At 42.5% G+C, this 15,156-nt stretch overlaps 1 protein-coding gene across 1 annotated transcript in view; it reads right to left on the bottom strand.

Annotated features, from left to right (window-relative positions):
- Window positions 1-253: 253 nt before the first annotated feature.
- Window positions 254-15,156, bottom strand: part of PDZD2 (PDZ domain containing 2) — a 187,238-nt gene continuing 172,335 nt past the window's right edge. Inside the window, exons 20-25 of the mRNA XM_065740008.1 lie at window positions 11,546-15,113; window positions 10,816-10,933; window positions 7,183-7,284; window positions 4,488-4,758; window positions 2,424-2,558; window positions 254-1,725 (exon numbers count right to left, since the gene is read on the bottom strand). Of these exons, the coding sequence (XP_065596080.1) occupies window positions 1,559-1,725; window positions 2,424-2,558; window positions 4,488-4,758; window positions 7,183-7,284; window positions 10,816-10,933; window positions 11,546-15,113 (4,361 nt within the window). The 3' untranslated portion in view covers window positions 254-1,558. The remainder of the gene's footprint in view (window positions 1,726-2,423; window positions 2,559-4,487; window positions 4,759-7,182; window positions 7,285-10,815; window positions 10,934-11,545; window positions 15,114-15,156) is intronic.

The raw sequence follows: 15,156 nt of genomic DNA, 5'->3' as shown, positions 1-15,156 counted from the left end.
AGCACTTCAGATTTGGATCGGCTCCAGGCTGAGAGCTCCTCACTCTGGGCTTGTTGGCCACGAGTGGGGCTCCAGACCAATGCAACAAACAACCTGAGCACTCTGGAACAACTTGTTCTCAGCTGATAAGGACGCTAGCCCATTTCCTCATTTATCTCTTTCATGTTGTTTAGCCATCCCAGACATAGGAAGAGAAATAGCACAGTCTAATCTCTCGCACTCATACATTCTCCTCCCTGTAGAACAGACTATAAATAACTCAGTAGCATGGTCCATTACCAATACCTCTACTAGGAGCAGAGGTGAGAAAATCCCAACTGGAGCACCTGTAGCACTGCAGCCCTTACAATTTTCTCTATCTACAACATGGCTTCTCCTACCCATGCAAATAGTTTTCAGTCTCCCCATCCAAAGCCCTCAGCATCAGCCCGTTCCTGATGCAGCCAGAAGCACTTACACTTCGCACACTCATGCTCACCCACTCCCACACAAGAAAAAATAAATACTAGACAGGAAAGGAAAAAATAAAAATCAATTAGTAGCCACCATAAATATGGCCAGTTCAGATTTAATCTGTTAAAATCCACATCCTTAGACCACCATTTTCCAGCTTGAGTATTTCAAGCTGGGCAACCTTCAGCCTCTTGCAGCCAAATAAAAGCAGCCTGGCTTTCAGACGTACTTAGCGATCGCTGAAGTCTGTGGGATCTGCAAGTGCTCAGCACTTGAAATTGCCCTTCTTTTAAAAATATACGTGTATTTAAAGGTGTCTAATGTTAGAAGCCTAAATTTGAAAATTCAATCCCCAATTTTTATCACTCCCAAAAACTAACAACTCAGTCTACACCTGGGTGGATGGTCAGCTAATATTTGGACTTGATTTTCTTGCTCAAAGATTTCTGCTGCATTATTGCCAAGTGAATTCATATAAAAAGCTGCCCTTAAAGGCAGATGCAGATGTGGTAGACACTGAGTTAATTCGTCAGTCTTTCGAGGATTTTTCACCTTTGCAATAAAATGCTCACTTTAGGCATAAAAGTTGTGCAAAAATTATACGTCTCTTTTGTCATGCGCTTTAAGCAAAACTGCACTTAGAAGAATAGAGTGAGATTGTTCCAGACATTCTCTTATTATAATAAGGACCAGACCCTAAGGAAGTGTCCTGAAGTCAGATTATAGCTAAGTGATACAGTACAGTCTAAGTACTCATCCTTGTCAACAGGATGGCAAATGACAAGTTGTACTCCCAATGCTCTGCAGATACTAAAAATATGAGGGACAGGCACAACATTATTTATCTCAGTCAAAATACTTTAAACCAAACTCAGTAAAGATCTTGAAGTTTCACTAAAACTGCCACATCATACAAAAAATGTCTCTAGTGTTTGGTTTCCTTCATCCTTGGTAACCAGGCAAGATTTTAGAGTTCATCACACTCTTGCTCAGTGGTTCTCCAAGGCTCTTAGCACCTCTTTGTAAAGCATTAAGACACTTCTGTGGCATTAGAAACAAAGACAGCTTCTAGCCAGTTTTAAAAATAGCAAGTGTAGTGCTTCCATCATACTGAAGTTCTGTGTTTCCTGATGAGTAACTGAACAGGGCCTTCTGGCACAGACTTAATAATGTTCCAGGCGTCGTAATGCATGAGACCAAGTAGTGATTTTCCACTAACAGCAAGAATTTCATCTCCAGATTCTATGTTTCCAGCTTGCTCTGCAGCACCACCTACAAGCAAAACAGGAATAAAGTTAACGTAAAGAAAAAAATTGCTTTCCACTGTGACAAACAGCAACTAAGCCATTCTTCTAGCAGTGGTAATTTCAATCCAAGTCACTCAAGTTCATCTCAGCTCTAGCAATCTACCAGTAGGTTTTCTATAATGACAGTTCAACTTGCAACATCGACCACAATCAAGCAGAGAGGAGAACTGTATCTATAGGTATATATTAATGACCTCTACAGTTAAACATGTCCTTCCCTCTCAGAATTATTTTTGAAAGAATCAAAATCAAACTTATGTGTGGAAATTGGTAAGCAATTCAGGAAAAAACATTTTCTTTTTTTTTTCCTTGATGTAGGAATGTATCACTGGAAAGTAACCCTGTATAAATGCTGAAGAATCTCAGCTTCGTTATGTTCAAACTTCTCAAATGATTATGTATGATAATGCTGCTATAATTAATGCCTACAATAGCAGACAAGTATAGGAAGAACCTGTGACATAGGAAGCAGATCAGATTGCTGAACAAGCACTTGCTAGCAGATGCAATCTCTACATTCTCATGAGTACTTTTTTTTCTAGTTACCGTTTTGGTTAGCAAGCAGTGTCAGAGGACACAAAAAAACATACTTCTTAAAAAATAAATAAATCAGAAAAAATGAAAACTAGGTTAATGTTCACTGCATTTGCATGTTTGCAATACCTTTAAATATTCTTTTTACAAGCAAGGGCCTGTCTCCAGCAATAGAAGCTTTTCCACCATCAAGACTGAAGCCCAAGCCGGCAGAGGTTTTCAATAATTCAACACAGATGACATCGTTCATGTCCAGGTTTGGATCTGTGACAGAATACACACAGCATCTTGTAATGCATTTTAGAGTAAATTAAAGGTTGGGTTTGGTTGGGTTTGTTTTTGCTGCAGTGATGAAGTAACTCAGTCCACTCTGTAGTGGAACTAGAACATGCTGTTACCTTGCTTCTCAGAAGTGTATTGTATCACTGCTGCTGTGAAGGGCTGACAGTACAAAATGCATTGTGCTCACAGACATTGTCATTTTGCATGGGCAAAGAAAATCCATCAAGGCATTTATGTGGGTAAAATTAAAGTCGAACTTAACAAAGATTTTAAATGTCAACAAAGCAATTGAAAAAATACTGCAAATATCGTGGAGAACATTTTCTTTTGCTTCCTGTTCATCATCCAAGGAGTTGCAGCTTTTTACATAACAGCAATAAATAGGATATTACATTTAAAAAAATATGCTCCATCCTCTTAAGAGAGAGTTCCTAACCACTCACTAGTGTGAATACTTGTTTCTGGCCTCACATCTATGGAAATAATTGTAACTATCAATAGGTGTACGCTGCTTCCTAAGCCTTAGATGCTTTTAAAATGCAGCAGTACTGTAGTTGACATAAATTAAGGTTTTCCTCAGAAGGAAATAAGTCTACAGGTCCGGAAAACAGAACCCTCTTTGCCCTGTGTGAAGATAAAAATTCTGCAGCCTTCAGCACCATGAATGACTGCTACAGTTAACTCAAACATCTTCAAATGCTACCTCAAACATCTGAAGATAAGCCTTGCCTCATAGGATGAAGAGATGCTCTTCACTGAAGAGCACAGAAACACTGTTTGTGGGAGAACGTTGCCACCTAGTGCCGGCATACAAAATTCTGCATTTGCCAATAAGCAGGACATAAAAGGGATTCTAAAATAATGACATATAGTGCATCCATGTGAGCAGTTACTGAAAGGTTGATTTATTTACAGAGTGTTCCCTATTTCTTTAATCTGTGTTATAAAGCTGCACTATAAAATTCAGTGAAATTGTAAAGCAATAAGAACTGCTACAGAAAAAAAAGTCAACCTAGAAGCCAACAACAAAAAAATACCTTCAAAGACTGTGTTCATTGGGTTCAAAATGGGAGAGAAGCAGCTCCTTTTCTACCTTTGGGTACTATGAGCTGCATGCCTGGTATTGTGCAGGGGGGCAGGGGAAGCTGCATCACTGGGGCTGTCAGCAGTAATCACTGTCCACTCCATCTACTGTACTGTTGTGGGATGGGAGCAGGTCAGCCCTGTGCTCCTGAGGCAGTGGTATATACTCAGATGAGTACAAAGGTTTTGTGCTTCAATTCTGAAAAAAATCTGGAGTATTTTGAATGGATCTCTCAAGTGCGTTGAACTGTTGCCTTGTTCCCAAGCAGGGATTACAACTGTCACTGACAGATGCTTAAAACATTTACTCCTAGTTTCCTATGGGACGGCTTCTCTGAAATTGATTTAGCTCCTTTCACCTATTTACTGTAACACCAAGTCATTTTTTCTCTTTTTAGAGAAACAGTATGAAATCTGCAATTTCCAAGAGCAAAGTTGGTCTCCATGGATAGTAAACTACAGAGTTGCATTTTCATTTGTTAGGTTTTATGTGTTTTTTTTCATTGTTTGTTTTTTTGTGCTGACTAGTGTTACCACTTCAAAGGAGTTTACTGTGGATCAGAAGAATATATAGAATCACTAACTGTAACTGAAATTAGATTAGGTCCTAGATATCCTTCTAAGTTTCTGTCTAGTTATGATTATTTCAAACAAAAATAAAACAACATCAACCAAAAAAATCTGCATTTGGACTCTTAATAGTAATTTCATTTGTTCACTTCAATTACATAAGGCACGGACTCATTTAATCTAGAACACATGGATATTTTCCCCTTCAGTCTGCTCTGCAAAGGAATGCTTCCAAGTGTTCTTGGACAAAGATCATACCTGTTCCTATTTCCATGGAAACATCCCTTCCAGACCCCACACATTTTCTGCCAGTAGCTGATATCTCAAGTCTGGAGGAATTGTTTGCTTTGCATTTTTCCTTCTGGATGACAATGACCGCGTACTTGTGCAGTCTCGCCTGATGGAGTGCATTCAGGACATCGCCATGGACCGAGTTTGCAAGAGACTTGCCATTGATTGACAGAACAAGATCTCCACGCTGGATAGTCCCTTCTTGAGATGCTACTCCCTTAGAAAACACTCTGTGGACCTATGAGAAAAATTGTAACTTAGGGACACTCATAAGCACACGCAGTGAATGTAGAACACCCTACTATCAAAGTTCACAGCTGTTGCCCACTTCCTGGGTACTGGGCATACAACATTTGCGCTTATCAACAGCTTCAAATACAAAGCCTCTGTGACTGGATAAGAACTGCAGTTTGGGATTGGGGGAGAATGCACAGTCAGTTCTGTGCCAAAGATAACCAAAACCAGCTAGGGAATGTAGTGTCGCAAAGCACTTAGGTGCTTTCATTGACTTTCTCAAATGTCTTCAGTGAAAAGTAACTTCAAATAAAACACTTCAAATAATTTCAAAGAAACAATAATTCTGAATGATCCACAGGTTATCCAGACACATATGTTACAGCAAACTCGCCAAGAATAGCACTGCTCTGTGTTTACACTCACTCCCCAGTTTCCCAGTCACTGGAATCCAGAGCAGTTTTCAAATAGCCTTTAAAGTGATGCTCAGCATCTGTGCACAAAAAGGCTCTGACTTACTGCTGCTATCTCATATTTAAGTGCTTGTCTCAATTCATCTGATAAGTACCACGTGAGTGGATGCAAAAGGACGATTTAATAGCTCAAAACACATCTTTTCTAGAGGACATAAAATACTCTATTCTTTTTTAATCCACTCTGAATAAACTCCAGTGAGCAGCTGAGATTCATATGGGTGCCATTTACAGAAAGGGACTGACTACAACAGTCACAACTTGTCATTTAAAGACTTGCCTACCAGGCATTGTAATTTGTCAGCAAGAGCACTGTTTCCCATGCATACAGTTCTAGGCCCACTGGACAAAGGCTCAAGGCAGCACAATTGTGGACACCATTCTGCATGGCATGTTCTGAAGGAGTTTTTCTACTGTATCCAAAACAACAGCAAGAGTCAAGAAGCCTTCTGACTCCTACTCCCTCATGTTGCAGGGCCCTGCTGAGGGAGACAACTGCTGCAACCAGGTTTAGGAAGATAGTTTTCCAGCCAACCCAAGCAAGCACGCAGAGCTGGAATCACTGCTTCAATGACATATGTAGATATTCAAATGCAGGCAGTAAGTGGAATATGGAGGTTGTGCCTGAAACATCTGCTGCCTTCCCACACATGTCCAGACTCCTCAGGTACTTCGAAGTTCATTAGGATTTTCAATTTCTGCACCCAAGTGTGGGCAGAACAACCTATCTGAGCAGCTCAGCATCAACACCAATTCTAAACCCAGCTGGGCTTCCAGATAATTAAGGACAATACAAGGTCCTTGGAGAGATCACCAGAGAGAAGCACACTTTATGCACATTAAACAAAGAGGATACGGGGAGAGCATGAACTGACGATCTCTTTGTAACACTTGTCAGGTAAAAGAGTCAGCCTGAGAGAGCATCAGACTATATTTTTAGTTTGTGTTCTAAAAGTAGTGGTAGTATTTTTAGGTAGTAACCTTAGGTAGTGGGGTGGAATGCTCCTGAGGCCTCCCCTACCCATGGCCAAATCTGTCATCGCAGAAGAGAAAGTTTGGGCCAGAGACAGGGAACACAGTCTTAGTAGCGAGAGAAGTAGAGCCTTGCCCCTCAACTGTGACCACGTTCTAATCAGAGACTGTTTCATGTAAAATACATTTATTTATACTGGTCATAGAGCAAATACGAGGACACTCCTACATGAGTTCCTGTGCACTCCAAAGATGAGAACATTCCCTTTTTCTAATCTCAGCACTTAGCGGATCTGTTTCTTACAGGGCAGAATTTAAAAGCATATCCTGTGCAAATAAATAGTCACACGGGACATTGTCATTTGGGATTTTTCTGTCTCACCATACTCTTTTTGAACAGTATTACAACTTTTTATCACCTTTTGCTTAAAAATTGCTTAATGTCACACAACATTCTTGGTTCATAATGCTGTATAAGACGCTTTCTTAAATTAAAAAATGAAAGAAACAAACTCTCACTTACTGACATCCAACAGTTTTTACTAACACTAGAACAAATCAGTGAAGTGAAATTCAGAATGTTTGCAGAGGTCTGAAACAGTCACTCTCAGGATTTGCAAAGAACTTCAACAATTTTGCTGCACAAGATTTCCTTTCAGAGGCTGGAAATAAAGATTTCTTCCAAAAGACTGTATGCATGCAAAATTTTACTTATATGCATAGGATTTAGACTACTTAGTAACAGAGCAGTTACAGTTTTAAAGACTGAAAACAAAACTGGCATCCATCTCCAGTAATAAAAATTATGCTACCCAGACACTCCCTTTGATTTCAGTAGCAGACAGCATGCAGCTGCCTCTGAGAGGCACTGTTTTAAGACCACAAATGACTTGCAGCAAGTCTTGATAAATGAACACTTGATCCAATCACCAGCATGCTTTAAAGTGAGCTGTGCAAAAAGATGACTCGCAGTCATCACTTACTGTGACTGATTTCTGTTCCAGATCTATTCCTCCAGCAACACTAAATCCCAGGCCAGCTCCTTCTTCTTTGCTCAGGACTACAAAGTATGCATCTTCTTTGCTCTGGCAGAAAAATGGGGCAGAGTAGTAAAGGAACAAGCAGAAAAATGAAAGCAAAGTTCAAGACCAAGTTCCTGCACAAATCGCAAATTTCCAGTACTCTCAGATTATGGCAAGTGAAAAAAAAAAGCAACTCAAATTCAAACTGAGACATTAAATATATTTATATTCCTGCTACAGATGAGTAGCAGCTCTGTACGAAAACTGAGGTGACGGCAGAGATTTCTTCAGTCAATCAAAGGCTAGAATGCAAAGTCAAAATTATGATAGCCTAAGAGTATTACACTTTGGGCAGCCTAGCTTACACAATCAACTTTGCTTTGCTGGATGTTTTGCAGTACAACTGGATAGTTCCCATACATCTTTCATGACCAAACACTATACTTTCTATGTAATTACTAATACTTCTGTTATCTTCCTTCTCCTTCCTCTTGAAAGGTAGTTATGGCAGCTGCTTCAATCTCAGTGCAGGGCAATCTTGTGAGGGGCAATGATTACAAATTGCAGCTTGGGAAGGTTCAGTGGGACAGCTATTTCCCTTGTGAGATGGAATTAATGAGTTCATTAGTGACCCAAACAGAACCAAGCTGTGCTGTATTGAAAAGGTGCATACAGCACAGGAAAGGGACTGGCACACATCTGCACCAGGGCTGAACACGCCTCCAGATCAGCATGAAGTTGTGAAGCTGATTTATTTGAAACAATGAGCTGCTGCCAAAATGCAGATTCTGCAATGAGAGAGAAGCAGTTCTGTCCAGCAAGTCTGGTGCCACTTTCTGAATGTTTACTAGGACCAAAAAAGACACTATTACAGATGTTCTGTTTTCAAATAGAAGGGAGACCATGAGCAGGGATCTGATGGAGAAGAAGATAGTAACTGCCTGTGGGGCTGAGCACTAGAAGCAGGGATTAGAAAGCAGGATTCTCATCTTTTTCCTGGGAACCTATCCAACGTTAAACATTTCCAGAAGCTGCCAACACTAAAATTAATGGCACATCGTTAGGAACAAATTTCTTAATCTATTTAGCATTAAATGACATATTCAACTCACTAAATCCAACATTTAAACTCAGTGCTTGCTTTTAATTTCAGCGCAGACGGCACAGGGCATCACAGACTATTTCTGCTGCTTGGTGAAACAACACAAATTCTTGGCCTATCTGTGTGTGTTCTGCCAAATAATGGTCAAGGAAGATTTTCTGCATTAGAAGCATCCCCGCAAAGTACATGAGAAACTGATGTCACCCTGCTTCACACCACTGATCCATGAGGGCAGGGATGAACATGTTAATCCACAATGTTTTGTAGCTGTCAAGACCTTTCTCACCCACACTCAAACAAGAACAGCTTTACATTGGCCTGGATATAACAGTGAGTTAAATATCTAGCTTAGCCTCCTTCAGCAAAGTGCCCTGAGAGTAACAAACAATTGTATCTTTGACTATTAAGTACTAAAGCATTTTTGTTTAAGCGGTCACGTTCTTTCCTACCCTTTCCCTACTCCACACTGGTGTGCCTTTGCCTGGAATACTGTGTGCAGTTCTGGGTTCCACGATTTAAAAAGGATGTCAAGATGCTTGAGAGCACCCCGAGGAGGGTAACAAAGCTGCAGGTTCAAACTAGACATTAGGGAAAACTGCTTTATCACGAGGGTGGTCAAATACTGGAACAGGCTTCCTAGAGAGGTGGTTGATGTTCTGTGCTTGCCTGTGTTTAAACAGTAGTCGGATACTGCCCTTAAATTATACGTTTTAAGTAGTGGTCTGACAGTTGGACTCAGCCTTTGTAGGTCCCTTCCAACTAAAACCATTATATTCTATTCCAATTCTATACTGTAACTTAATCTGCTTACACTTACAGAAGTGTTACAGGGTTGTGTGATGACCACATGCCCCTGGGTGATCAGCAAGACTATCTGAACCCTGGTTTCCTGTTACCAAACATGTGCCTTTCCTCATTTCCCAGCCCTTAAATGAGTCCTCACAAGCCTGTGTAATATTAGGCACACACATCAGCCTATTTCTTTACTTGGCCACGCAGTGGAAGCACAAAACCTAGAGTGATGTGCTGGGCTTTGGCAATAATCAGTATGATCAGACATCTGTGAGGTAAGCCAACACAAATTAACTCCCTGCAGTCCATAGGCAAGTTACTGATACAGAATTTCTAAGGAACTTGCCTAGAATTACAGAAGAAATAAGCAGTGTCATAAAAGAACTCAATCTTTAGGCACTCCACTTAGATTAAAAGATTAGTCATAAAGATTTAATCAATAAAATACCTGCAATTTTTTAAAATATGTATTATTAACATTTACTAAACACTGGGAGTAAATTCAGAACTATTTAGAGCAAAAGATAATGATAAACTCTTCCTGGAGAAGCTCTGTCTGAATCAGGCAGTCTACCTCATTTTTCAGCAATTGCACAAGTACGAAGAATTGTCCTATTGTACAGTTTAACCCACCATTTGACTAGCATAAAATTTTCCATCACATGTGCCATAATGGGCTTAAGTATGGACAAGAAACTATGCAGACAAGGAGTGAATTCCAAAAAGCGTTTAGTTTTATAAATATTTGACTTCTCAGATTTTGAAAAGTGGCATAAATAAATAACATCTCCAATACTCCATATAAAATACTTTAAAGAACACTTAATTACTTTCATTCAGAAGTACAATCCAATCCTAAATTCTTCGGTAAACCTATCAAACTGTCTTGGCTCAAAAAACTTTTGGGATTTGCAAGCTTTAGTTACGCTGTCCTCAGAATGAGCTAAAGCTGGGTATTTTGGGGAGGTCCTGCTCCCCTCAGTCCATTCTATACTCTGTGAGTTAAGACCAAGAAACACTCTAAATGCAGCTCAGCCAGCAGTTATGCAGACCAGATGGCAGTTTTCCCTCTAGTGCTGTCATTATTTTATCAATTTCAGCTCTGATTCAAAAAGGATGTGGACATATCCCAAAAACACACACACTGCAAAGAGGGAAAAGGACATCCTGGCAATCATTTCACTTTGGAGGCCTGCTTCATACATCTAAATAATGAAGAAGGTTACCTTGGTGCAATATGTTTCCATGGAAAAGAGCAAAACGTGCACAGTGGTCTCTTATAAGTCCTCCATCAGATGCTTTCTAGCATTCTGAACCACCAGTTTCTGTGATCTTGGCTTAAGCGTCTGCTTCCAGAGTTTCCCCTCTGTGGTGGGTAAAGTGGATCTGATCATGATGGCTGGTGGACAGTTAAGTTCTGATGGGCAATTATTGGCAAACCTCGCTTCCTCGCTTAAAATCATCTTATTGTGGTTCTTAACTACTTTCATACTGGACAAAAAACCCTTTTTTTATCCAAAACCCACCAAAATATATTAAGGGTTTATAGTAAGCATTCAAACACCAGCAGCAGTAAAACTATCGTCAACCATAACCTACTGCAGGATGACTGGAGGAACTCTGAAAGAGATTTTTTACCTGCCAGTAAGAAAACTCCTAAAAATACTGCCAATAGTTCAGTTTTATCTTCTGGTTATTACCTTTACTTGTGCTTTGACCTCTTGGAGCATAGAAGCAATGTCACATTTTGGTACCAGAGTTGACAAAACAGACTGCAATTTTTGCTGGTCCAGGTTTGAGATGAGCAACTGATCGAAGCTAAAATGAACAGGAAAATAAAAGTGTATTTCTAGACTGTGTAGGTATGTTTCAAGTACACAGTAAAATTCACATTAGGGTAAACAAGAGAAGGACAACTCAACAGCAAGCAGAAATCTTGGGTATGGCTGGGAGAATTAGAAGGGATAAAGAAAGACAATTTACAGTAACTCTGGAAATCAGTCCCCATTTGACTCCCCACCTGTTTTCCCAAGGATTTTAACAACAAACATTAACAAAAACAGGCAGACAGCTACTTCTGAGCACTGCATACTTTCGAGGGAGCACAACGAGCTTGTTTGTGATCCCTCTGGGGTGGGCAGTAGGGCAGTGATTGCTGCATCATAACATGCCAAAAAACAACCAAAAGAACAGCTACAGTAGGGACACATGACATGAGGTCAACCCTGCCAGGATAAAGCATTCCAACACATACTGAAGTGCAGCTGCAACCAAACAGCAGTGCAGCAGCTCTGAAACGCAACAGAGCAAGAAAGAGTGAAGGAGCTGGTGTCAGAGCCAATGCTGAAAATGTGCTTTCCTCAGGAGAGGCTTGCAGGGATTAAACAAAATGCTGCAGAAGAATGACTGATGGAAACCGCAAACACTGACCTGAGGGACCAGCTATTTCCCAGGTGCTCCACATCTGGAGAGCCACCATGGGGTGTGTCCTCATCCGAAGCCGACCCTGGTGTCCCCGAGCTGCTGTCCCGAGGGCTGCCACTACCCATCCCCCCTGCCTTGGTAGGGCTGTCCTGGCTTGGCAAGACGAGGGATCTCCGGGGAGTGATTTCCAGCTCTGTTTTGAAGCAGGTGGGCTGGGACGGCCCTGAGAAGCCCTCACCACACAGTTTGTCCAGGTCGGGCATGCTGAGTGCCCGCAGCTCCCGCAGCCTGGAGCGGGACAGTGGCAGCCGGCCCAGAACTCGGCTGCGCCGCACCTGCGAGGCCATGTGGGGAGAGGGGGGCTGGTCCGCTCCAGTGCTGCCCTCCTCACCCCTTTGGGGCTTTCCTTCCTTCATGCCAGCCTCCATGGCATGTGTTGGCTCTTTGCTCATGCATGACTTGGTCACAGTGTCGGCCGGGCTCGGTGTGCTGCCGTAGGAGCTCAAGCTGCGCCGTAAAGCCCGTGGTGTGTCAGCGGGGCTGGATGCAGTGGCCATCCCACTGCACGACCTCCTGCCAAGGGGGGACCGTGCGGCTGAGTGGATATCGATGGCCTTCACGATGGGTCGGTCGAAATTCGCCAGGTTTTCAAAGGATTTGATCCTTTGTTTGACTGAAAAGGATGAGGTAGGTTCGTGTGGCCAGTTCAGCTCGTAGTAGTAGTAATTCCTCCTGAAACTCCTCAGTTTGTCGGTGGCAGGGGAAGTGATTTCACTGGCGGAGGGGGATGTGTCATGCGTCCTCTGGCAGCTTTTGGAGCCGTATACCTGCTCCTTCCCGCTCTGGCCATTTGGCAGGCTGAGATGCACCATGTGTAATTGACCCGTCACTGCCTGGGGACATTTTTTGTCTGCAGCATGGCCCTGGGGACCCTGAACGGGATGAAGCTCTGAAGCATGGCAGTCCTCCCTCAGGTGGCCTGATAACTGGGCTGGCATTGAGTATGTCCTTGTCACAGGTTTTGACAAGACACAGAGATTTCTGTCTCTGGCAATATCCACTTTTGAGAAATACTGTGTGGTTCCCATCTCTTCAGTCAGTTGATGCATCTCTGTGTTCACCTCTTCATTTTTCTCCAGCAATGGCAGCTGCAAAAATGGTGCTGGTGAGGAAGAGGCAGAAGATGAGGAAGAGGAGGAGGAGGAAGAAGAAAGCTTCACCTCAATGAAACTGCGCTGAATCTCCTGCCCTTCGTGCTGCTCCAGCTGAACTGCAGGTGACCTCAATGAAGAGGAGCCTCCAGCAGATGCTCCAACGTTCTGCATATCCAACTGCCTAATGTCATCTGCACTGTAGATGCTCTTCATTGTGTTCAGGTTCATGACAGAGTTCTCAGTTCTCTCCTTCATATATTCAAGTTTTGTTGTCCCTTGAAAGGATGAAGTGACTGTGGACTGACTGTCTCTTGCTCTGAAATCATCCACCTTAACACACTTACCATGATACAATGCAGGCTGCATGGAAGCTTGCTTTTCCTTTGGCTTTCCCCATGCCTGCTGCAGGTCCGTTAGCTGCCCACAGCCATCACATTTCATCTCACCACATGCTGTTGGGCTGCTGGTGCCATTCAGGGCAGACAGAAGTGTATCTTCAGAAATGATTAGAGATGGTTTATTTTCCAGCTCTGATTTCAGAGTCTTTGAGGATGCTGAAATACTCTTGCTCAGATCTGGGTTTGTAGGTGAGTTACGGGACAACAGTGCTTTCTTCCCCAACAGTTTAGGAGACAGCTGTGGAGAAACAGAAGTCCTTTTCTGATCAGCCCCACTGACTTTGGTAGGATTAACACTGGAAGAATCTGAATTTGCTTTTGCTTTGCTTTTGATAGTGAAACCTTTTAGCTTGGGACCTCCTTTGGCCTTCTGGTTATTTAAAAGGGTTTCCATTATACTTTTTTGTGCTATTCCCTTAGACTCCTGACAAGATTTCTTCTGTGAAGATGGGCTGTGCGGTACTGCAGTTTCTTTGCAGTGATTTGTGCCCGAGCTTTGGACTTTTCCATTTGAAGTCCTTCCTGGGTTAACTTTCTCATTTTTCCCTGGCAAGTCATGAGTTGTATTAGCCTTTGGATCTTTAGATCTAGAGGGAAAGGGAGACCTGAGTGATATTGCTCTTGCTGATGCTGCATTCACATGATTGCTGTCTGTTTTAGATAAGCTGGACAAACTGTTGGTTTCTTTCTTTGCTAAGCAATAGGTAACAGTGTGATGACAGTCATCAACCACTGTTTCACTTTCAGATTTGGATCTCTGTTCGTCATGACATCCTTCCTTCTCAGGCAAGTTGTTCTCTAAGCCATTGACACTTCTTGCAGAGCAAAAGCTTATTTTTTTGCAATGCAGAGATCCTTTCTCTTCAACAGATTCACAGCTTTTTGTATGTCCATTACTGATCTCCAGACCCACCTGTTCTTCTGCACTTAAGGCACCACTGTTATGGAACGTGTAAACTTCAGGGACATCAACTGAATTCTTTAGGATGTTTTTTTCTGGCAGAAAGACTGAGGAAGGAGGACACAGGGAAGTAGAGGAGACTTCTGAACACTGTGAGGGACATGAATTGGGACCACTGCAGTCTTCCAAGCCCAGTTTGCTGATGCTTGTCTCCAGTGACCCACACATTGCACAGTCCTCAGTTTGCAAAACCTTGCCACCATAGTGATGTGGAGGTGCCAGAGAGGATGCGCTTGTCACAGATGTGAGATGCTGCTCCTGAGAAGGCTTTTGCAGCTCATCACTTGTGCAACAAATCTCAATTTGCTCCTCATCTGACTCCAATACAGTACAGACTGCTGAGGCATTAGCAGCAGTGCATGGCCCAAGCAACACGTCACTAGCACTCTCAAATGCTTCTGTGACAGACTCTGCATCTGAGTGAGAATCTTCCGCAGCCCCATACATAGACTTTGGAAACACATCACTTCTCTGACCCTCTGGACAGCTTGCTGCAGGCAGCTCATCCTCACTTAAACTGCTAAAATTCCTGGAATAATTATTTAAAGAGTTTTTATTCACAGTAAAAAGCTTTCCTGTGTTAATAGAGTCCAACACAGACAGCCCCAAGACCCCTTGTGCATTTGCTGTGCAATTCATAGTTCTTTCCAGCAGCTCCTCCTTCACCAGACGTGGCTCAGAACCAGGGCAGCCTTCATCAGTCCCACAGCAGCACATTGTGGTGGACTCATCTCGGAAGGGGCTCTCCGCTCGCGATGGGGTGCGCGAAGCCCTGCTCTCAGGTGCACCCATTTGGTTGAGCAAGTCATCAATATCGGTGACGGGCATGCAATCCTCGGCACAGCTGCTCTTTGTGGTACCTCTCTGCACATCTTTGGTCATGGCATCAGGTGACTGTGTCATTCTCTCTGCTGCACAGCCTCTACTGGCATTTTGCAAACCCGCTCCTTCTTGCTTCCCAGCACTCAGTTCCTCCTCAGCTGAGAGGATGCTGCTGACATCAGCTTGACTTTGAGTGTCTATTGCTGGAGACATGATGACATTTGTAAATCTGCTGACAGCTGCATCATGATTTAAAAGAAATAAGAAGGAAAAAAATGCAAA

The sequence above is a fragment of the Cyrtonyx montezumae genome, unplaced genomic scaffold (assembly GCF_038088225.1).
Source record: "Cyrtonyx montezumae isolate F1298 unplaced genomic scaffold, pur_monq_1.0 scaffold_25, whole genome shotgun sequence".
Taxonomy (NCBI): Eukaryota; Metazoa; Chordata; class Aves; order Galliformes; family Odontophoridae; genus Cyrtonyx; species Cyrtonyx montezumae.
This window is presented reverse-complemented; position numbering and strand designations above follow the sequence as displayed.